At 37.2% G+C, this 25,943-nt stretch overlaps 1 protein-coding gene across 3 annotated transcripts in view; it reads left to right on the top strand.

The window, feature by feature from the left end:
• Nucleotides 1-25,943, top strand: part of mctp2b (multiple C2 domains, transmembrane 2b) — a 54,050-nt gene that overhangs the window by 3,480 nt on the left and 24,627 nt on the right. For all 3 annotated transcript variants that reach the window (XM_073836417.1, XM_073836418.1, XM_073836416.1), the window contains exons 2-4: nucleotides 8,684-9,169; nucleotides 10,823-10,885; nucleotides 17,067-17,187. In XM_073836417.1, coding sequence (XP_073692518.1) covers nucleotides 8,780-9,169; nucleotides 10,823-10,885; nucleotides 17,067-17,187 — 574 coding nt within the window. In that variant the 5' untranslated portion in view covers nucleotides 8,684-8,779. The remainder of the gene's footprint in view (nucleotides 1-8,683; nucleotides 9,170-10,822; nucleotides 10,886-17,066; nucleotides 17,188-25,943) is intronic.

Raw genomic sequence — 25,943 nt, 5'->3', positions numbered from 1 at the left:
TATGCATTTGGAGTAAGTGGTTGTATCTCATGCCTAATTTAGCTGATGTTGGTGTGTCTATTGTGCTTGATATCGGTGTAGCCATCAACCGATCTTCTTTTATTGGTTGCCATATTTGAACCATTTAGGATTTTAAACACTAATTTAGTAGAATTAGACTTTGTCCAAGAGATTGCATTTGAGGTAATGTTATTGTTAACTGCAAACTGAAAGTGTTTATGAAATCTGATGTAAATAGACTTTTGCAATATTGGGTATTTTCTAAAAGTTGATTGTAAAATAATGAGGTTATAGTTCCTCAAGGAATTGTAAAAGTAGAAGTAATAAATGTTCCTCAAAGTGTCGTGACTTAAAAATCGCTGTTTATTTAGCATGGTGATTTTGAAGTCATTTAGATACAGACCGAGAATTATCTGTGGTGTTTCTTAGAAACCACTACTGTGATATTTACTTAGCCATTTCCTCAAAATGGTTATTTGGCTGGTATCCAATCCTTGATAATGGCTCAGACTGTATTGGAAGAGGTGTCCCAGACAGGTTAAGTTTTTGATAAAGATTTGTAGTGTAGCAAAATTAGTAATTCATGTATAGCTGGACACTACTACACCACATATGTGCCATTACTTCAGTCTTAAATGTCACATGATCCTTCACAAATCATTCTAATATGCTGATTTGTTGTTTAAGAAACATTTATTATTATCGATGTTACAGTGAAAAAACATATTTTGGTAACACTTTCTATGAAGCCCGTATTTATAATACATTATAAGGGTATTTCTAAGGCATTATAATAAATGCATAATGCATTATAAAAAACCTTATATGTTATATCATCTCATGAATAATCGTAACAGCAATTATAATACTTTATAATACTTGAGTATTTGAGGTTATAACTTTTAAGATTATGATTATTTATAACACTCAATGGACGCCATATTAAATCTACTTAATTTATAATGGACTATATCATATTACATTTATTTTTTACATTATATTACGTTTCATTTTGATGGTCCACTTAGTCTATTTACTATAAGCTTAAACTTTCCAACTACATTTCAACTAACACTCCTTAGAGTATTAGTAGACTTGGGTTAAGGTTAGGCTAGGTAGAAGGTTCATGTACTTGCAAAGTTACCTATACTATAATTTAATAGTTTATCTTTTGGGGAAACATCAAAATTTAGTGTTAGCATATATTTAGCATACTACTAATGATAATTACTGCTAGTGGACATGGAGTTGCAGAGTTACTTATCAAAAGTTGTCTAAAGGGTATCATCAAAATAATCAAAATAAGTCATTACACATTCATCTGATCTGATGCCTGATCTTAGGGTTCTTTGGGAAATATTATTATAATTACTTATAATTGGTTTTTGTATGCTTTAAGTAAAGTGACATGAGTAAAATGGCAAGATATGAGACTTATAATACGTTATAACTATGAGGACGTAATTAATGCTCTTAAAAGCTATAACCACAAATAAGTAAAAAATATAATACATTAAAACTGTTGAATACTCATGACATGATATAACATATTATAAGGTTTTTTTTATAATGCATTATGCATTCATTATAATGCCTTAAGGATACCCTTGTAATGTATTATAAATACGGGCTTCATAGAAAGTGTTACCCATATTTTTTTCCAGTATTCTTTTATTCTGTTTTTGTGTAAGTGTGTAAGTGTGTGTGTGTGTGTGTGTGTGTGTGTGTGTGTGTGTGTGTGTGTGTGTGTTTTAAATAACAAATAATTTATTTTAGACTATCAGCCAAAGTATTTGAATAGTAAGATTTTTAATATTTTTTTAAAGAAGTCTTTTCTAAATTTTTAAAATATTCTTACTATTTAAAATAGCTGTTATATTTGAATATATTTTAAGATGTAATTTATTCCTGTGATCAAAGCTAATTTTTCAGCATCATTACTCCAGTCTTCAGTGTCACATGATCCTTCAGAAATCATTCGAATATGCTGATTTGTTGTTTAAGAAACATTTATTATTATCAATACAGTAAAAGCATTTTTTTCAGTATTCTTTTATTCTTATTTGAAGAACAGCATTTATTTAAAACAGATATTTGTGTAGCAATTTTTTTTCAATATCTTTACTACCACTTTTGATAAATGTAACTTATCCTTGCTGAATAAAAGTATTAACTTATGGAGAGAAAAAAATTACTGACCCCAAACATTCAAAAGGCATTTAGGAGGACATTTAAAAAGGGAACACACATATATATTATATATATATATATATATATATATATATATATATATATATTAGGGTTTTTTTTTTTTTAAATAAAACAAATATTAATTTTAGACTATTAGCCAAAGTTTTTGAATAGTAAGATTTTAATGTTTTTTAAAGAAGTTTTACTATGTAAAATAACTTTTATATTTGAATATATTTTAAAATGTTATTTATTTCTTTGATCAAAGCTAATTTTTCAGCATCATTACTCCAGTCTTCATTGTCACATGATCCTTCAGAAATAGTTCTAATGTGCTGATTTTCTGTTCAAGAAACATTTATATTATTATTATTATTATTATCAGCATTTAAAATGGGTGAATACATTTTTTCAGGATTCTTTGATGAATAGAAATATCCAAAAATCAGCATTTATCTGACAAAAAACTTTTGTAACATTATACAGTATACCATTCAAAAGCTTGGAATCAGTATTCTTTTTTTTTTTTCTTTCTTTGGGAAAGAAATTATGTAAGTTATTATTTTTATTAGGCAAGGATGCTTTAAATTTAATCAATAGTAATGATAAAGGCATTTATAATGTTACAAAAGATTTCTGTTTCAGATAAATGCTGTTCTTCTGAACTTTTTATTCATCAAAGAAACCTGAAAAAAATTCTACTCAGCTGTTTTTAACATAATAATAATAAATGTTTCTTGAACAGCAAATCTAAATATTAAAATGAATTCTGAAGGATCATGTCACTGGAGTAATTCTGATAAAAATATAGCTTTAAAGTCACAGGAATAAATTCGATTTTAAAGTACAGTATATTCAAATAGAAAACAGTTATTTAAAATAGTACAAATATTTCAAAAATTTACTGTTTTTGCTGTATTTTGCATCAAATAAATGCAAGCTTGGTGAGCAGAAGAGACTACTTTTAAAAACATTAACAATCTTACTGTTCAAAAACTTTTGACTGGCAGTCTAAAATAGTGAGTATAAACTATAATAATAATAATTATTAGAATCTTAATAATTAAAATTATAATGATAAACAAAAATCGTATTTGCCAGAAAGTCCTGTCCTTGGTAGTTATTGCATTCTCTCTGTCTTTTTATTTCTCGCACAACACACATTTGGCCTATTTTGATAAGTGCAGCTTAAGGGATTAGTTTTCAAAATGTCATACTCTCTAGTTTTTGAGTGTTTGTGCATTTGAAATGTTCTGGGATGGTATTATTTTTTTCTCTTCTTAGACTACAAGCATTTCTACCAGGTGGTTATATGATGTTCTGGGTGCCTACCTGCAAACCCACATCAAAAAAAGCCCATCCCAAATCTTTTTTTATCATTCATCTTTAGCCAGGCAGCAATTGTGTCACAGACACAATTAACAATACCATCTCAATGACTCATAATGGCATCTCAGTGACTCATGATTTGTATCATTAATGTCTCCTCTGAAGTTTAATACTTCCTTGGGTCAGGTATATTTATAAGTATGAGAAAAAACATAGTGATTCTTGCCTTAGCAAACACCTATGTCACTGGTTTCACTCTTCCATTATCACTGATGTGTGAAAAAACCCTAATGCGTAGCTGTAAAGTCAAATTATGCTGCCACACAAAGACATTGGGATGAGCTTGTGGCTTGAATTCCACCCACAACATGTTAGGCCTGTTTAAAACAAATGAAAAGCGGCTTTGGAGAAATCAGGGCTTAGATGACACTGTGGCGCATGAATCATAGTGCAGATTTATGGAAGTTTTAAACATGTATGTTCTTGATTGATTGTTCTCTCCTCAAAAAATCGCTATGTAATCACAGTAAATGTTTGGTCACTTATGGATGACATATCTGGCACATTGTTTTAAAATAGACTTCCCTCTAACAAAGTTTAATCGTATCTCAAGATGCAGTATTTATGTATGATAGTGGTGCAACGGATCACAAAACTCACGGTTCGGATCATATCACGGATTTGGAGTCACGGATCGGATCATTTTTCGGATCAGCAAAAAACAAACAAAACAATTTTTTTTTTTTTTTTTTATAATTACTGAATGCTAACTTTAAGTACTTCTAATCCACAGCAAAAACAACTAGCTGAACTAATAAAGTCAATTACAAAAATGACAAGCGTAGATGAATACAACATAAAGTTACTAATAAAATCAATAACACTAGTATTTAGGTGCAGAAACTTTATATTTAATTGTAAAATAACTAGTGCTTCTCACTGCAGGTATAAATAGGACGCTGTCTCTTTAAGGCCTAATGCACGTCTCTAATACTGGCACGCATCTTTCTTAGCTTTCGGTTTACTGAAGACATAACCGACTGTGTTTACCAGAATACCAAAACTGGTATTAAACATAACTTTGAATGTATGTTAAGAGAAGTTTTAAAGAGGAATCAATCTGTGAATCACGCAGTTTGAATCGCCCGTCTCTCTCTGTCTCTCTCTCTCTGTGCGCGTGCTCGCTTCAGGTATGTGCGGCAACGGAAAAAAAAGAAGAAGAAAGAAACAGCGCGCGTGTTCTCTTTTGCTGCAGCAGTTTAAGTAGTTTGAATGGTTAAATTGGCAAGACAAAACATATGCAAATTATACACTTTTACTCTTTGAAGGTTCAATTTAACAGTTAATCCGCGAACCACATGTGTACCGAACCGTGGGGTCCGGTCCGTACGGATCACGGATCATCTGCGATCCGTTGCACCCCTAATGTATGAGCATAATGAGGATGTGTTGGAAGTAATATAATGTACTGCATTAGAAAAAGAGTAGATTACACTAACACTAAATACAAATACTTCATTACTGGGTTTTATATAATGATAATGCTCTTGGCTTTTATGCAATTTTACGCACAAGGTGAGATTTAACATTTTCAGAAGTTCTTTGTTTTTCTGATTTATTTTAATAGATACTTGAGTAGATTCAATACTTTTGGAAAGTTATATAATGAAATACAGTTGATGTCAAAAGTTTACATACACCGTGCAGAATCTGCATGCATGTAATTTTTTATTTAGTACTGACCTGAATGAGATATTTTACATTAAAAGATGTTTTCATAGAGTCCACAAGAGAATAATAGTTGAATTTATAAAAATGACCCTGCTCAAAAGATTACATATGCTTGATTCTTAATAATGTGTTGTTACCTGAATGATCCAGAGCTGTGTTTTTTTGTTTAGTGATAATTGTCCATGAGTCCCTTGTTTGTCCTGAACGGTTATACTGCCTGCTGTTCTTCAGAAAAATCTTTCAGGTTCCACAAATTCTTTGGTTTTTCAGCATTTTTGTGTATTTAAACCCTTTCCAACAATAACTGTATGATTTTGAGATTCATCTTTTCACACTGAGGACAACTGATGGAGTCCTATGCAACTATTACAGAAGGTTCAAACACTCACTGATGCTCCAGAAGAAAACACGATGCATTAAGAGCCAGGGGGTGAAAACTTTTGAACAGAATGAAGATGTGTAAATTTTTCTTATTTTGCCTAAATATCATATTTTTTCATTTAGTACTGCCCTTCAGAAGCTACAGACAAAATAAGTTAAATTTACCCTGATCTTCAAATTCAAAAAGTTTTCACCCCCGGCTCTTAATGCATCGTGTTTTCTTCTGAAGCATCAGTGAGCATTTGAACCTTCTGTAATAGTTGCGTATGAGTCCCTCAGTTGTCCTCAGTGTGAAAAGATGGATCTCAAAATCATACAGTAATTGTTGGAAAAGGTTCAAAAATACTGAAAGACCAAAGAATTTGTGAGATGTGAAGGATTTTTCTGAAGAACAGCGGGCAGTTTAACTGTTCAGGACAAACAAGGGACTCATAAACAACTATCACTAAACAAAAAACAGCTGTGGATCATTTCAGGTAGCAACACGGTATTAAGAATCAAGTGTATGTAAACTTTTAAACAGGGTTATTTTGATCAATTCAACTTTTATTTCCTCTCTTTGGGAGTATATGTAAATGGTATTTATATGTAAAATATCTTATCCAAGTCAGTACTAAATAAAAAATAACATGCATTTTGTATGATCCCTCTTATTTTGATAAAATAAGGTGTATGTAAACTTTTGACTTCAACTGTTTAAATAACATAACATCTAAAAATATTTTAAATTACTGTACATTTTTATGTTATTTATGCATACAGCTTTAATGAATTATATTTGTATAAATTGTATAAATCATGTATATTTGTATAAATTGAGAGACTACTTGAAATACTACTTTTCAAATGAATTTTGTCACACCGCAGGAGCATTTAAAAAGAAAAAGGCTGGTAAAATGAGGATTAAAACCTAAAAAAGAACTTTAGAAAGCTCATTTAAAATAAACATGCATGAAAACGTAGAAAATATTTGCTTTAATGGGAGGTCAAGTTAAATAGATGAGCGTGCAGTTTGACACGTGTCAGTTTAAACAAGGTTTATTGACATTACAGTCAATGTTGGTAATAACTGTCTTTATAACACCGCTGTATTTATGGTCATCTGACACAAATTTTCCACAGGTGAAAGTAAACATCATATTTTTCATATTCAGTAGACTTAACCCAATACTAGCAAGTCAGTGCATGCAAACCTGGAGCCATTTCTCTGCTTGTTTCACATGAAATAATTTTCATATAATCAAACTGCTCCCCTTGAATTCAGACTTTGAAGAAGAGACCGATTTAGTCATAAATAATTTGAATATACTTTTGCAAACCAAGAAACAAGGCGAGGGGTGGGTAAATTAAATTAAATTTAGCTTTTGTGCTTTTATTTACTTGTAATTGTAATTATGTGCACTGGTTAGTAATTCCAAAGTCCTTTTAAATCAGGTTGGTTATCTCACAAGCTACTTGGCAAGATTATGTTTCAACAACATTTCAAATCAGCAATAAACTCTTAACAGGTCTAACAGCTATGGTATTATAAATGTAGTTTCCTGCTGCCACAGGTTTGTATTTTTATTGGAATTTTAATATTTTACCCTCATTTTCTTTTAATAAATCTATTTTACACTAGGTACAAAAAAATAGTTCCTCTCAGGACCTTAAAGACAAAAACCTAACCCATTAATGTTTGTTAATAGGCTTTCATTTTTTTGGCAAGGCTTCAAAATTAAAATTTGTAAAAAAATTTACTAGATGGTGCCATTTTTTTTTTTTTTTCAAGTTTAGCAAATACTTGCTTTATTCCTGTTTTTTATTATTATTATAGAGTCAATTGGATAAATTATGCAGCTATAATTGTGTGGGTATGTTGGTATGGATGTCACAGTGTGGTTTGTATGTTTGACCTCATAATATTTTTGTGTGTTTGTGTGTGCCCACCTGTAATGTTTGAGAAAGAGAAATTATATTATACTGCAAATCACAAACACGCTGTGTTTGCCAGCTGAGCTTTACTGGAATCTAATGTAAAAAGTTTGGTATCTTTCTAAAAGCTCATTATTTGAGATATCAACCTTAAATTTGGAACACAACTTGTTTAGATTTATGGCTTTAATTTTCTATACATTTTTGAGTTTAAAATGTTTTATAAAATATATATTTTATATTAAAAATTGCTAAATCATTTTCAGAAACCTCTATAAATTTTTTTTTAACTTCAACAATAATCTGCCAAGGGCTTCTTTAAAATTAAAATTAAAATTAATTTTATACTGCGAGCTTCAAATTTTCATGCCAGTTTTTTGACATGGACATGGACATTTTTGTGTAACTTTTTGAAATTGATGCACAAGGGTTAAGCTGTAGCCTATTTGTGTTTAATGTTGCCATTGCAACATCTGTGTTTAATTTACTTTTTATTTAGTCAAACCAAAAATTATTCAGACACCAGATATAATTTTTTATATTTTTTTTTCAAAGTGAGAGCAGGACACTGTACTTCATTTATGTAAGTGAGGGTAGCAAAATAAAGTAAACTGACATATTATACCCAAAAATTCTTCACACAGTGGGCTACCAGTAAAATTGATGATAAATTTGGGACCAAAAATTATTAGGACACTTTGACCTGGCCATGTTTTTTATTTAAATGCTAAAGTGACCTTTTTACACCACTGACTGAACAAAAATAAGCATTGCTTGGTAATTAGTCAACATATTATTGATAGTTGTGTAAATATTATAATTATTATAAACAGTTGTCCTAATTTTTAGTTGATTGTAATCCATTACATACCTTTATATCTGACATTATCAAATTGAATTTGAATTTTTTAAACTTCAACAATAATCTGCAAAGGGTCTTCTTTAAAATTAGCTTAGGTTCGCACTCCCAAGCTTCACATTTTTATGACATTTTGGACATTTTTTTCCTTTTTGAACCTATGCGTAACTTATAAACTGGTGCACAAGGGTTAAGCTGTATTTGTAAATGTGGACGCCTGCTTTAATCATGCCTTTGCAACATTTGTGTTTAATTTAATTTCTCGTATTGTCCTTGCAGTTCTTGGTCACAAGCCAGCTCTAGTGTGTGAGAGAGAGGCCTTTGCGACCAACTTGTGAAATTCACCACAACACACACTCCAACGCCCTTCTCATCATGGAAGACAAAAAATCTGTGATTGGCAGTTTGCGCGAAAAAGCCAAACTCTTTCGATACTCACGGACTGGCAAAAACTCCAACAAGCCGGAGATGAGGGAAGAGCGCTTGTTGGACCAGCGGATGAACACTCCTGTCAGGGACGGCCTGCAGAGGAGTCGACCATCCTCCCTTAAAATCCCCGCCCACCAGCGGCCAACTGACCTCCGGACGTCCTCCAGTAGCCCAGCCACCCCCCTCAGGCGAAGGAAAGGGGGCGGCATCGGTCTCACTGATTCGCTAGACTCAGCCGGCTGGCAGTCGCAGGACTTAGTCACTGATAGCCCATGTGAGGAGCACAACATCTCCAAATCCACAGATGAGATGGATTTGTCAGAAAGCCTAACTGAGGTAAAATGCGCAAGTCATTTGATCTTTCTGTTGGGTTAATCATCAAAAGAGGGAGGGCGGAAGTTTTCTGTGACTCTGCTTTTTATTGGCACCATCTAGTAAGATTGTGTTGCACGCACTTGTTTGCATTTGATGCTTTTGGTGAACTTGGTACTTCCTCATGTTCTAATTATTTTCTGGCAGTTTTGACTGTATTGGCATGATGTTAGTATTTTAATTTGAATGAAAGTTAGACAATGCACATTTTGACTACTCACCTCAAAGAACAGTGCAAAGCATTGCTCTATTGTGAAACGCAGTTCCTCTGAACATGAGCAAGTCATCACTGCAGGAACTTGTCATAACATTTCATAGCCGTATAATGTGGTAACACACATTTAGAGCAGACTGGTGCTTCTCCATTTGTTTAAAATGCAAATGACCGGGAAGTATCATGCTACCTTTACGGTATTGTACGGCACCAAAAATAACACAAACGGAGATCTTTCATAGTCAGGTGGAGGTAGATGGTTTGTTAGTTATGTAACACTTGCTTGCTTTTGCGCTTGTGATCTACCACATTTATGTTAGTAGATTTATTGTAGTTTTTGATGCTTGGATGCTGGATAGTATGAGAATATTTGCCTTCACGGGTGAGTCCTACTCATTTTTTAAAGTGGTTCGGCTTGCAATACCCTAAACACAGAATCATCTGATGTTGAAATATTAACTTGGGATTTTCAGTAAGGAAGGATGACCATACACTTTGCTTTGTTTTTAAAAGAACTCAATCTTTAAAAGCTAATTTACAAGTGTGTACAGTCAAACCAAAAATTATTCAGACACCAGATATAATTTTTTTTTTTTTTTATCTAGTGGGTGCAGGACATCGTAGTTTCTTTATGTAAGTGATGTTAGTAAAATAAAGTAAACTGTGACATATTATACCCAAAATTCTTCATACAGTGGACTTGGTTTGGGACCAAAAATTATTGAGACACTTTGAACTGACCATGTTTTGCTTTTTATTGCTTTTTAGTGTTTTTTATTTAAATGCTAATGCGACCTTTTTACACCACTGACTGAACAAAATGAAGCATTGCTTGGTAATTAGTCAACATATTATTGATAGTTGTGTAAATATTGTCATATGAACAGTTGTCCTAATTTTTGGTTATTTTGTAATTCATTACGTACCTTTCTATCAAAGTTATCTGACATTATCAAGTTGAATTTGATTTGACCCAGTTTAATTCTGAGTCCTTGTCATATTTTATTACCGTTTTCTAAACTATACAGAATAAACTGTGATAATGTAAGAAATGTTGAAGGTGTCTGAATAAATTTAGTTTTGACTGTATTTGTGTGCATTTTTGAGGTTTCCTAGCAGTGGAAACTTTAATTCCTCGGGTTCTTTTGTTTATGTGGCTTAGCGTTCGACTTCCCTGGGGCTAAGGAATTTTTAATAAAGATATTAAAGAAGATGATCTTCAGTGTGTTGCTGTGGAAATATGTGCCTTGAAATTAGGAAATCAATCTTTTTGGCTACTACAGACGGACTTTGGATAAATGAGGAAATGTCCTTACACCATTAGTTTGTGAATTAGTAACTTTATATCCTATCTAGAAAAGTATTTCACACTTCTGTTTGTTGTGTTTGTGTTTGGGAAACAGAAGCCGCATTTCAACAGAAATGGTTCCGATACGTTCTCCATACATGACAACGAGCACGATAATGTAAGTATTAGCATGTTTGGTGTGTGTTATTTTGTTGTGTTTGTGTCTACTATTACATGATATCAAAGGACATTTAATAGGGTGCATACAGCTGACATTGTATGTTAAATGCCCCTGAAATGGACCATACTTTTCTAAAGCTGACATTGAAGGCTCAAGGTTTTGCTTTCTGACCATGGGGAAGTTAAATAAAACAGGGTTTTACCATAGTAGTTGATGGTGCTGCCTAGTACTACATTTTTTATGTGGCATTCTGAAAGGAAGCAGTGTTTTTAAAGGGATAGTTCACTCAAAATTGGGGCATCCAAGATGTAGGTGACTTTGTTTCTTCACTAGAAGTCAAACCGTTGCAGTCTGTCAGTCATATAATGGCAGTCAATGGGACCCACAGCTTTGAGAGTCAAAAAGAAAAAATACACAGACAAAACCAAATTAAACCCTGCAGCTCATGACGATACATTGAGGTCTTAACACACATAATTTTTTACCTCTGATCCACCGCAATGTCTAACTTTCCTGAGTGCATTTACAACAGCCGGCGTGTGACGTAGAGCAACCATAACTTCAGTCGATCAGGCTCAAAAGTTGAAAAGGTGAAAAGTCAACACTCCCGGATGAGTTCGCACAAGCAAACATAATCTTTTAGTTTTTAATCGGTTCCAACAATCAGGATAAGCACAAGTAATTACCATTTTAAGTAGCTGTCTTATGGTGCGTTCACACCAGACGCGACTTGCGCGGAAAAAACGCGCTATTCGCGCGTAGTTGAACGCTTGAACATTTGAGTTTACTCGCGCCATTCGCGCGGTAAAATTCGCGTCATTCGCGCGTGACATTTTCTTCACAACAGACGCGAATTCGCGTCAAGGGAGGGGCTTCTGCCACTCGTCAGCGGGAAAGTAGTTGTAAAATAGGTGAATGAGCTCAATTTGCCAGCTTTAGCTTGCTTGTAGTCTCAATATGTATGTATATGTAGGTCACATTGAGTAAAGAGCGTTTTTTAAAACTAACCAGATTGTCCGACCTCTTCACTCACTTTATTCCTAGCAAGATCCCTTTTATTCCTGTTTCTACAAAAGTCCAAAGATGTATGGTACAGCTCCGAGGAACCACAGACAGCAACGGTGATTTTGTCCGCCATTGTTGTTTCGGATTTCTGCCTCCGTCACTACTAGAGCAAGCTCCTGATTGGTTAACGCGGCGCGGATTTTCGCCAAAGTTCAGATTTTTGAACTCGCGCAAATGGCGCGGCAATCGCTTGAAACGCTCAATGCGCGCCGCGCCATTCGCGCTATTCGCGTGTTTCGCGCCGCAGGATGGCTATTCGGTATTCGCGTCTTTGCATTGACTTAACATGTAAATCACTCGCGCTTGCCGCTTCATTCGCGTCCGGTGTGAACGCACCTTTACCCACAATGTCTCAATAAACAATAAGTGACATATACACGCGACAGACCTCAATGTATTGTCACGAGCCGCAGGGTTTAATTTGGTTTTGTCTGTATATGTTTTTTTGACTCTCAAAGCTGTGGTTCCCTTTGACTGCCATTATATGTCTGACAGACTGTAACGGTTTGAGTTAAAAATCTTAGTTTGTGTTCTACTGAAGAAACAAAGTCACCTACATCTTGGATGCCCTGGAGGTAAGCAGATACACAGCAATTTTTCATTTTTGGGTGAACTATCCCTTTAAGGTTGTAGTTTACTTCCAGGCTAAAGAATTTCCTGACAATTTACTCACCCCCATTGTCATCCAAGATGTTCATGTCTTTCTTTCTTCAGGTGAAAAGAAATTAAGGTTTTTGAGAAAAACATTTCAGGATTTTTCTCCATATAGTGGACTTCAATGGGGATCCACAGGTTGACAGTCCAGAATGCAGTTTCAATGCAGCTTTAAAGGCCTCTACGTGATCCCAAACACGGTATAAGGGTCTTATCTAGCGAAATGATCTGTCATTTTCTAAAAAAATAAAATAAAATGTATATATTTTTAACTATAAATGCTCATCTTGCACTAGTTCAGTGATGCACGTTCATTAGTGATGCATTAGTGACCCGCGGGTCGGGTTGGGGCGGGTAAAGAAATTGTCACTTTGTTTGCGGTGCGGGTTGGGGCGGGTCATTAAAAAAAAAAAAAAAAAAAAAAAAATCAATGTATGTTGTGTGCAATTCTCTATAGCCTATATTTAATATTTGGGAATATCTATTTTCATATTTTATTAAGTTCTTTGATAAGGTTATGAACACGTCACGACACGCAAGCGCTAAGCAGCTCCCGCTGCCAGCCATGAGCGCTTCAAGCGAGCGCACATTCAGCTCTGCTGGCCTTGTGCTGGAGTCGAGGCGAAATAGATTAAACCCCGGTACAGTGGATGCCATTCTGTTTTTTGCACAGCGAACGTAAAAACGCTAAATGAACATTTCCGTCTGTTAAATAAAACAAAAGTTTAGTGGTTATTTAGCGTAGGCTGTAAACCTATACACATTTGAAATAAAAAAAAAAATGTTTAGCCTAGACGAATACAAACGCTGCTTTGTAAATGTTGAAAATGTTTATCATTATCTACAGTGGTGTAGTGGAGACCTTTTTCCTGAGTAAATGATGAGCGCCGCCATTACGAATTCTAACGTCAGATCGAATGCTTTTCTGTTCCGTTCTGTTCCGGTCTCCAAAGGAACCCATTCAAATAGCGTCCATGTGTTTTTAATGTAGCTAACGTCCGCTGCTTCGCGCCATCTACACACTCATTAAAGTGAGGCACTGACAAATGACGGTCATTGCGACATTGCCAAGTGATGGCGCTATGGAGCCATGTGCTTTTTAAAAACATTTTAATAGGTTTAACATTAGTTTATTAGCTCGGAATATACCCTAATTTGACTAGAAACAATGCAGACCGGAAATGCAAAGCATTCTTTCAGTTAAGAGTCGGACTTACTTCCGTGTTCAGGAAAAACGTCTATACGGCGTATACCCACTTTATCAGGCGGCTTTGCGTATACCACAGAGGTTGCGTTAGACTTTTTCGTTGTCTGTCATTTTGACGGACAGGGTGGTAAAAATTCCGTCATAATCTATTATTACCCGTCATTTTAATTTTCATATTATAATAATACTTTAAATGCTTTTATTTTTGTTCAAATTTTCATTTTTAATAATGAACCTACAATGCAAGCATACTGTATAGGTTTTCACATTTATGAAGAGAACAGATGAAACGAAACTGCGTTACTTTTCGTGTTCAATACCACACACAGCAGTGACAAAAACAACAAAACATGCTAGGGCTGGGTAAAAAAAATCGATTACGCGATTTGAATTGATTCTAATTTTTATTGACTAATATTTCTTAAATCCTAATCGATCTTTCTGTATATGCTGTTTGTGAAGAGTAGGCTACATAGCGTGCCTAATTTGTTACTTTCAATATGCAAAAGTGTCAGATTTCAAATTCTGTCCATTTAATTAGAAGATTCAAGTAATAAATACCGTTTTGGCGCTCTTTAATGTGGCGTGATAGATCGCTGTAGCCTTAACTGGGTACTGGTGTAATCAAACGCATAGCAAAGGATTCGTAAGAGTTTCTTTTTTTGTTCTGGATAACGTGCTCTGAGCGAACACTGGAGCGCATTTGCCACCAACTGGACAGGGGTGGGAACTACAGTTACAAATTACAATAGATCACCCTCTGTGTGGTGTATTCCGTCACAGTGACGGACAGCCTTCAGATTTTTCCGTCACTGATTAAAAAATTCCGTCAATGACGGAAAATTTTCGGTTAACGCGACCTCTGGTATACCTATTTTTAAATCTTCTCTAATGCGCATTATTCAGTAGTGTGCTGCATTAGCCAAAACCAGGACAGTCAACCACATCCAGTCATATGTGAATAAATGTACATATTCGCTAAAAACACCTAATAAAGACAGTAATGATGCAGTCAGGACCGTGGCGCCGGCTTGCTTTGAAATGTATTTGATGATTAAGCCTGATGCGCCTGCGCCCGAAACAGTACATAATAACGAAAACAATACCTTACAAATAAAAAGAAGCAGATTTTTATGATCAGAAATTCCTTAAACCAGCGAACCCCTGTAAACTTTTCAGTCCAAGGATCCAGTAAAGGAATGCGTTCAAATAGAAAGTTCAAAACGAAATTCATAAATGAAGCTTAGGCTATACCCACTTTTCTTCCGGCACCACTAACGTTACACCACTGATTATCTTGTTATTAATATGACATGATTTATGGTTCATATTCATAATCGTATGTTGTCGCCAGTTTACAGGGCGATGTTTCCAAGCACTTTCGGCCTGAAATAAAGGCTGTTTTCATTTGGATTACAGATTACAATGCCTAGTATGTCTATTTAATGGTCGCGGGTGCGGGGCGGGGCGGGTTGTAAAAATAGATACAGTGGTGCGGGGCGGGTTGGGACGGGCCAAATAATTTCATAAAAGCGGGACCCGCGGGTTGAAAAAAACCCCGACCCGAGCATCCCTAACGTCCATGACTTTACACATTATGTAATCATGTTGGAAAGGTCACACGTGGTACTTCTTTGTCTGTGTACTTCAGTTCAAAAAGGTAGGGTTTTGTCCTTCAACTTTGTTAGCTTTGTAAACACTGGGTTGATGCTTCCGCCTACGTCAAGCATGACCTTCCAACGTGGCTAAATAATGTATGAAGTCGAGCTAGTGCTAGAAGAGCATTTGTGGTTAAAAAGGTTTTTTTTTTTTTTTAAATGACAGACCGTTTCACTAGATAAGACCCTTATTCCTTGACTGGGATTGTGTGGAGCCCTTTGAAGCTGCATTGAAACTGCAATTTGGACCTTCAACCTGTTGATCCCCACTGAAGTCCACTATATGGAGAAAAATCCTGGAATGTTTTCCTCAAAAACCTTATTTTCTTTTCGACTGAAGAAAGAAAGACATCTTGGATGACATAGGGGTGAGCAAATTGTCAGGAAATTTTGTGGAAGTGAACTAATCCTTCGATAGTTGAATGCTGTTGTTCTGTGTAAATGAATTGCTGTAGTACTGTTTTATGATAGCCATGCTGTCAGCATGCTTCAGAATTTAATAAGAAACTATTGAAATGCAATTCAGTGTGGACCACAAAACCATTGCACGTATATATTTGTAGCAATAGCCAAAAATACATTGCATGGGTTAAAATGATCACTTTTTCTTTTATACCAAAAATCATTGCGATATTAAGTAAAGATCATGTTCCATGAAGATTTGTAAATGTCCTATTATAAATATATCAAAACTTAATTTTGGATTAGTAATATGCATTTCTAAGAACTTAATTTGGACAACTTTATAGACAATATTCTCAGAATTTAGATTTTCTTGCACCCTCAGATTCCAGATTTTCAAATAGCTGTATCTCAGCCAAATAATGTTAAATCCTAACAAACCATACATCAATGGAAAGTTTTCAGATGATGTATATATCTTAATTTCAAAAAGTTTTGTGATCAAGGGTCACATATTAAGAAGCACAATTCTTTTCAAAATTGATTATAAGAAATGAGCACTGAATGATTTCTGAAAATTTCATTTATCTGAAAATGCAGCTTTGCCATCACAGGAATAAATAAAATTTTAAAATATACTGACATAGAAAAGGTTCTTTTAAATTGTAATAATATTTCATAATATTACTGTTTTCACTGCATTTTTGATAAAAAAAAAAAAAGCCTGAAAAAAATCTTACCGGCCCCAAACTTTTGAATGGTAGTGTAAGAAAAAAAAAACCCAATATGAATTCATATGCAAATATCACACTGACTTCTTAGCAGCTAGATTATGAATAATGAATAATAATACTATCAGTGTTAGTCACTGGGAGAAAGTGCTAAAAAATTATGAAGTTTTTTAACTACAAAAAGACTGTATATTTTGAGGTGGTGTAGTTAGTCACCACTTCTATATTTTTTCTCACTATTTTTAATCACCTTTTAGGTTTTTCAGTTCACTAAACAGTTGAGTTCATAAATGACCAAACAGACAAAAATGTTGATTAAAATAGGTTTTAATTAGACAGTAGCATGTCACACTGCAGTCACTGCTCGACACATCACCCAGATATAGTATAGTGTCCAAATGACCCACATGAAAGCTTATTCTATGGTTCGCTCATTTATTTTTGACTTATTTTCTAATCAGATTCTGGACATGAAGACAGAATCAGCTGAAGTCAACGAGCAGCAGAAAGAAGCTCAGAGGACTTATCTGCTCACTATACGGCTGAAGGAGGGACGTGGATTGGTCATCAGAGACCGCTGCGGTAAGTGTCAGATATCTGTATATAAACACAACACACCCTCAAACACTACACACATCCAACATTTCAATAACAATCTGTGGTTTTTGTATTAGTCCTTGTTTGTTAAAGGTGCGGACATTAGTAAATGGGACTGTAGTGCAGATGCGTTAACCCGACGTGTGTTTTTGCTAATGTCAAAATACTTCCTTCCGGAGTTTACTGTGTAGAGACAAATGTAAATAAGCTTTCAAAACATTTCTCTGTTTGTTGGGGTGGTCTAACACATCTACTGCTGAACTAACCAATGGTGTGAGTTTAGGGCAGGACTTGTTCTAATAACCCATTTAGCAGGGACTTGAGGTTTGTTGAGGCGTAGGATTATATACTTCAACTTTAACTGAATAAAAAAGTTTGTCTACACAAACTTTGAAGTTGGCTTGAGAAAGCTGGACCAGACAGTTTGAAAATGTTCAAAAAAGTTTGAACAGTTTTAAGTTCAGTCTGAAATAGTTTGAAGTTTAAAGTAGTTTAAAAGCTTAATGTTTGATACATAGATAGATATATATTATATTTCTAGCATGACTAGCATGTTTCCAGTATGATTAGCATGTTACTAGCATGTTAACATGATTACCAAGTTGCTATCATGTCTCTAGCATGCTTAGCATGTTACTAGCATGTTGTTAGCATGATTAGTAAGTTGTTAGCATGATTCTGACATGATTACCAAGTTGATAGCATGTCTCTAGCATGATTAGCATGTTACTAACATGTTGTTAGCATGATTCTAACATGATTAGCAAGTTGCTATCATGGCTCTAGCATGATTAGCATGTTACTAACATGTTGTTAGCATGATTCTAACATGATTAGCATGTTGTTAGCATGATTAGTAAGTTACATAATTTAAACATGATTACCAAGTTGCTAGCATGTCTCCAGCATTATTAGCATGTTACTAGCATGTTGTTAGCATGATTCTAACATGATTACCAAGTTGTTAATATGTCTCTAGCATGCTTAGCATGTTACTAGCATGTTGTTAGCATGATTAGTAAGTTGATAGCATGATCCTAACATGATTACCAAGTCGCTATCATGTCTCTAGCATGATTAGCATGTTACTAACATGTTGTTAGCATGATTCTAACATGATTAGAAAGTTGCTATCATGTCTCTAGCATGATTAGCATGTTACTAACATGTTGTTAGCATGATTCTAACATGATTAGCATGTTGTTAGCATGATTAGTAAGTTGCATAATTTTAACATGATTACCAAGTTGCTAGCATGTCTCCAGCATTATTAGCATGTTACTAGCATGTTGTTAGCATAATTAGTAAGTTGATAGCATGATTCTAACATGGTTACCAAGTTGTTAATATGTCTCTAGCATGATTAGCATGTTACTAGCATGTTGTTAGCATGATTCTAACATTATGATTGGTACGTTGCTAGCATGTTTCTAGCATGTTTCTAACATGATTAGCAGTTGCTAGCATGTTTTTAGCATGATTAACAAGTTGCTAGCATGATTCTAGCATGATTATAAAGTTGTTTCCACTTTATAGTAGGGGTGGGCGATATGGTAAAAATATCATATCACGATTTTTTCAAGAAATATCACGATTCACGATTTTATCCCGATTCTTTGTCATGTTGGTTTTACTTTTTTACAAGTTGTCTGAGTAGTACAGCCAAATAATTTTTTTTATTTTAAAACCAAAACCTTACAAGGTAACAAAATATAAAATAAAAAGAATTGCAAATATTTATGCCAAAGTGGGCGAAGTCAAAAAAATCTTTGTTCTTATTTTTTAAAAACAAAGAAAATAATGACAAAGATAAGCTACATGTTACAAATACACATACTATACAAATAAAACAAACAGTGCTTTAATTTTCAGGTACAGTCGGTGTATTTATCAGTAGCATTCAAGAAATTTAATTAACAAATATAAAAATAAAACACTATATACATTGTATACATAAATTATACATAGAAGCAACATTTAAAGCAACTGTATTGAAGTTCTTCAGTCAAGAGCAGTGAGTGATTTACCTTTGTTTTGTTTTATTAGCGTATCATCACCCAAAAATGACAATTCTGTCATCATTTACTCACTCTCGCATTTTTTTAAGCATAAAACATGCTGAACATAAAACTTATTTTGAATAATGTGGGTAATCAAACAGTTGCTGGGTCCCCAGTTACTTTCATATATTTTATTTATTTATTTTAAGTCAGGGGGGACCAGCTACTGTTACCCACATTCTTCAAAATATCTTCTTTTGTGTTAAGCACAAGAAAAAAATTAATATAGATTTAGGACATGTGAGTGACAACATTTTTGGGTGTACTGTCCCTTTAATGACAATCGGCAGCATGTTTAGTTCTGTCACAGAGCTGCACGCATCTATACAGGCGCGCATCCGTTTTTCTCTTAACTGTGTACTTTCACTTTAGACAACCAACTGTGTTTAAATGTAATCCTTGCGTGTTTTTGACAGTATAAGCAAATTAAGCGCCAAAGATAGCTCAGTTTATTCATCAGGTGCTGTTTGACAGGCTTTTAGCGCACGTGCTTCAGGTTTACGCGCTCATGAAGCGCATGCCAGAACAGCGCGCGGACCAAATGACGTTATTTTACCGGCAAGACTTTGAAGCACATTCAAATAATGTACTTTTGTGATCGCGAATATGTATATGTGCAGTGTCCCGTGAGTGAATGTACAGTATATTAAGACGGAGGCACACTGTAGCACGATACTACGATATTTATTCAAAAGCAGATCGTGGAGACATTTTAATCGTCCACGATCAAAAATCGTCATATCGCACACCCCTACTTTATAGTATGATTAGCAAGTTACTAGCATGTTGCTAGCATTATTAGCAAGTTGCTAGCATGATTCTAGCATGATTACCAAGTTGCTATCATGTCTCTAGCATGATTAGCATGTTACTAACATTTTGTTACCATGATTCTAACATGATTAGTGTAACAGATAAATTCCTGAGTTTAAGTTTAGGCAATGAGATGTTACATGTATGTGTGTGGAAGGCATTCTGTCCCTCGGGGCTTGCCGTAGGCAAGAAAAAGTGCACGCGCATGGTGAGATGAGGGCGCCCCCGCGTTTGGGTGTTATATGTGAAGAAGGAAAATAAAAAGTATGCACCGTTCAGTGAACCTCTTGGTCTCGTTTTCATTATTTTATTATCAATAAAGTGTTTAGGCGAACCCAATACGAACGCTCGGTTACATTGGTGGCAGCGGTTTTGTTTTGAGTATGTTAAGTGAGTATTTTAAAGTATTTCGGCGGTTGTTAAACTAGTTAGCTTAGCTTCAAAAGTTTATAGTGAGATAGCGAACGCGGTCAACGGATCGTCATTATGTGGTGCAAAGATGATGACAGTTTTACTACGTTACGGGACCGTGATAGAAGCAATAGGAGCGTGCGAATTGAGTTGCCGCCGCCGTTCTCCGGGGAGGAAAGACAAAGCTTCGTGGGCTGGGCCAGACAGTTTGAAGTGGCTGTCAAAGCGCTCACGGAAGGGAGTGGAAGCGCTTCCTACAACTATGAACTGACAAGGATTTTGCCTACACGATTGAACAACGCAGCTTTCTCTCTATGGGACAGTCTCCCTAATGCTGTTAAATCGGACTATGAGGCAGTGAAAGAGAAGCTAAAAGAGGCTTTCGGAAGGAGACAGTTTATGGAGCGATTCAGAGCCAGCTTATCTGCCCGTCCTCGCGCAGCACGTGAGAGTCTAGAGGTGTATGCAGCAGAAATAAGTCGGCTAGTGGATGAAGCTTTTCCCGAGTACGGCGACAGAGCCCAGCGGGAGGAGAAGTTTCGCCGTTTCGTGGCTGGCCTGGACCCAGTGCTGAGGACAAAATGTTATGAGCAGGGAGCGACAGACATGGAGGAGGCCGTAATAATTGCAGGTCGGTGTGAAAACGCAAGGAATGCGATTGATGTGACTGCTAATGTGGGCCATAATTTAAATGCAGACGGAGCAGTGGCCAATGTGAACTCGGTGTCGGACATTGGTGGGCTGTACAGAGCAATTGATAGATTAACTGATGAGATGAGAGACATGAAAGTTACTCTTAACCGTTTGGAGGTCGAGAATCTCGGATTGAAAGAAAAGATGAGTCGGAGTGGCAGAGATGAGTGGAGTAGAGCACGCTCCCCGTCACGTGAGACAGGTCAGTGCTGCTGTCAGGGGCATGCTTGCCGTATGCAGACGTATGAAGCACAGAGAGGCCGCTCTTCTGAACGAAAACCGTTCATTGAATTTGATAATCGAAAGGAACATAATGCAACTCGTAGCCCTATGAGACGTGCTCCCAGCCCCGGCCCTAGCCCATATATGCGCAGACGAGGCAGTTATGAGGAAGAAACTAGGAAACCGGGAGTGCGCTTCATGACCCCGAGCGGTGAGGGGAGACATTATGAGCCGGGAAACGGGCTGTAGCTGATGTTGCGGCCCAAACACCAGCTGTGATACCCAGGGGCCCAAACCCTGATGAAAATTTGTCTATATTGGACACCAAGGCAGACACAAACACTGACCACTGCCCATTTGTATCATATGTAAAAGGAACAATTGAGGGCATTGAACTTCCTATTTTGATTGACTCTGGTTCTAGTGTATCGCTGATGAGCTCTGATTTTCGAATGTCAATTCCAGCATTTCGCAGTCGGCCTCTTAAGAAAGACTATATTGCGGCCCGTGCTGTAAACGGACAGATGTTGGACACGCTGGGCACACTTACTGTGACACTGCAGCTGGGTACTGAAACCTGGCAACATGTTTTTCACATAGTGAGAGAAGCAACACAGTCTGTATTGCTGGGATGGGACTTTTTATTGAAAAATCATGCCCTGCTGGATGTTAGTCATGCTAAATTACAGTTATGGGACATTTCCATTCCACTCCTTACCAGTGCTGATTTTGTTCCAATGTGCTGCAATGTGTCGCTGGCCACGGACATGACATTTCCACCCCTCAGTGAGTCAATTGTGCCTGTTAGGATTGGTTTACCTGGCACGACCCGGCTATCTAGTGACTTTGTGGGGTATTTGGAACCCAATGTGTCTGAATCAGCCAGCCTCGTTGTTGCACACACACTCACTAACGTTCACAATGGACTGACCAAGGCACGAATTTTGAATCCAACAGGACAGGACATTCCTATAAAAAAGGGGACACATCTGGGAGAATTTTACTCCATAACTGATTCTGATATTCAACCCATTATTCAGGATGCAGGTGTAAAAGTTGATAATACCCCACTTGACACAGCTCCCTCTATATCGTTAAGTGAGTCACCAATCTCGACATCAGATAAAATTAGACTCTCGTCACTGTTGCAGGAGTACGGTGACATCTTTACTTCTTCAGAGAAGAATACAGGAAAATGCATGTTGGTGCAACATCATATCAGGACCGGGGAACATGCTCCTATTAAGCAGCGCGCATACCGTACAACACCAGAAAAGCGAGCTGAAATAGAACGACAAGTGGCAGGTCTGTTAGCTGATGGCATCATCGAGGAAAGCTGTAGCCCCTGGGCATCGCCGGTCGTGCTTGTGAAAAAGAAATGTGGCACCTGGCGGTTCTGTGTGGACTATCGACAATTGAACAGTATAACTATTCAGGACTCTCACCCTTTGCCTCGCGTGGATGACACTCTGGATGCATTGGCGGGCTCTAGGTGGTTCAGCACGTTGGATTTTTCGAATGGCTATTGGCAGGTGGAGGTGGCCGAACAAGACAGGGAAAAAACAGCATTTACTACAGGTCGAGGTTTGTATCAATGGCGCTCCATGCCGATGGGACTTTCTAACTCGCCTGCCACATTTCAAAGAATGATGGAGCTAGTTTTGAGAGGGCTCCCGTGGCACATTTGTATGGTGTACCTGGACGATATTTTGATTTATAGTGCGACATTTGAAGAACATTTGGCACACCTCAGAGAAGTGTTTTCCAGAATAAGGTCGTCAGGTTTGAAATTAAACCCCAGAAAATGTCACTTCGTCAGAGATCACGTGGTATTTTTGGGTCATGTCGTTTCAGAGAATGGCCTCCAACCTGACCCCAGAAACACGGAGAAGGTCCGAAATTGGCCAGTGCCACAGTCTCCCTCCGAGGTTAGAGCATTTGTGGGACTGTGTTCGTACTATCGACGCTTTGTCAAGGATTTTTCTAACCATGCAGCTCCGCTGAATCAACTGGTAGGCAAAAATGTGCCTTTTGTGTGGAGTACTGATTGTGACAGCGCATTTAACTATTTGAAAGAAGTGCTGTCCTCTGCTCCCATTGTGACACTACCGGACTTTAAAGTGCCATTCAAAGTTTATACAGATGCCTCTAAGTGGGCTGTTGGCGCTGTACTCGCACAGGCAAAAGATGGATTGGAGTGCGTTGTGGCCTATGCCAGCCGTGCTTTAAATGCCACACAGAGACGTTGGTCCACTTTTGACCGGGAGTTATGGGCTATCGTTTGGGCAGTGAGAGAATTTAGACACTATCTCGGACTTTCTTCTTTCACCATCATTACTGATCATCGGCCACTTCTTGCGCTACGACGTATGTCCATCGAGGATGATCCCACGGGCAGAAGGGCGAGATGGCTTCTGGAATTAGACCCGTTAAATTGGGTTGTGGTGCACAAAGACGGCAATCGGCACAAAAATGCTGATGCAATGTCCCGCCGCCCAGTGACATCGGATATGGAGATCAGTGAGACAGTAGTTGAAGAAATAAGGGATGTGAATGTGGTGAATGCTGCACAATCTGATAATGACATGTCCTGTTCCTCTAAGACCACTGAGGGGAATGAGAACGTGGTTTCGTCTGCTTTGTCCTTCAGTGCAGGCGAGGTGATGAGCCTGTCTGATTTGTCATATGATGCAGCGGACGTTGCTACGATGCAACAGAACGATCCAGACATTGACACGGTACGACAATGGGTAGAGCGATCACAGCGACCTCCTAGGAGACAGCTAGCAGGTACATCTCAGAGTTTACGTAAATACTGGACTGAGTTTAACCGCCTTTCTATAATAAATGGACTGTTGTGTCGCTCAGTTTCTTGTCCTCTCACAGGTGACCCCGTTGCTCAAGTGGTGGTCCCTCCTTCTCTTAAACACGACATACTTTTGCAGCTTCATGGGGCCCCAACTGCCGCTCATTTTTCTCCAGAACGGGTGTGGGAACGAGCGAGGCGTTTTTGCTACTGGCCGTCTATGTTTAAGGACATCAAGACATGGTGTGAGCAGTGCACAGCATGCCAAACTCGCCGTAAGCCTGTCCCTGTTCATCAAGCACCCATGGGTGGGTCCCTGACAATGCGACCCTTTGAGAGAGTTGCTATGGACATTTTGGAACTGCCAATAACAGCCAAAGGAAATCGGTATGTACTGGTAGTTGAGGATTATTTCACAAAATTTGTTAATCTCTATGCACTGCCTAACCAATCGGCCCAGACTGTCGCTCACTGCCTGTTTGAGGATTACATTTTGATTCATGGCATTCCTGAAACCCTGCATTCAGATCAGGGCCGCCAGTTTGAATCCGAAGTGGTTCTGACCCTCTGTCGGTTGCTGAATATTAAGAAAACACGCACCACTCCCTACCATCCGGCTTCAGACGGCATGGTGGAACGTTTTAACAGGACATTGACTGATCAAATGGCTAAGATACTTTTGTCATGTGGGGGTGAATGGGATGATTACATCAAACAAGTGGCTTTTGCATACAATTCCTCACCTCATTCTAGCACCAAGTTCTCGCCATACTTTTTGGTGCATGGACGAGAACCAAGGTTGTCTACAGACTTGCTACTACCAACTCGTACTCTTAACCTAAAAATTTCAACATCTCATGCTGAATTCGTTTCCACTTTGCTTGAAAGACTACAGGACGCTTTCAAGAGTGCCAGAATGTACAGTGAAGTGGCTTTTGATCGGCAGAAACTGTATCACGATTCAGGCCTCAGACACCAGCCTTATGCGGTCGGTGCCATGGTGTGGCTACATAATCCTGTGGAGAGCCGCATGAAACTGGCGCCTCATTGGAAAGGACCTTTTAAGATTGTACAAATCTTAGAGTCTGGTGGAGAGTCAGGACTGACTTACAGGATTGTTAGCCCTATGGACTCAGATGGACAAGGACAGGTTGTGCATTACAATAGGCTGCGACCTTATACATTGCCTGTTCCTGCACTTTCACTGTCTGGGGTTCCTCATTCTTTGGGTGATTCTCCTTCTAAAGAGTCTGACATGCTGGGGGGGTTGAAATGCAGTTCACCTCAAAGGGATTTAAGTGAGGCACTTGAGGGACCTGACGAATGTGTCCCTGGTGTGAGTAGGGCTGGGAGGACGTTGAAGCCTCCTGGTCGCTGGAAGGATTTTGTGTTGTACTAAGGGTAAAAAAAAAAAAAAAAAAAAAAAAAGGATTGTTGGAGAAATGTCTGTTTAAACTGCTAATGTTTCAGATGGTCTAGACAGTTTTATTGTCGGACATGGGTTCAGGTATTATACATGTTCTGTTGCAATGTGTATTATTGTTTTTTTTTTTTGTTTGGATACAGGTTCTATCCTTCACTGTTTTGATGGATAAACGGGGACGTTTATGTTAGGGGGATGGGACGTATGTAACAGATAAATTCCTGAGTTTAAGTTTAGGCAATGAGATGTTACATGTATGTGTGTGGAAGGCATTCTGTCCCTCGGGGCTTGCCGTAGGCAAGAAAAAGTGCAC

The sequence above is a fragment of the Garra rufa genome, chromosome 3 (genome assembly GCF_049309525.1).
Source record: "Garra rufa chromosome 3, GarRuf1.0, whole genome shotgun sequence".
Lineage (NCBI taxonomy): Eukaryota > Metazoa > Chordata > Actinopteri > Cypriniformes > Cyprinidae > Garra > Garra rufa.
Note: the sequence above shows the minus strand (reverse complement) of the source record. Positions and strands in the feature narration are given on the sequence as shown.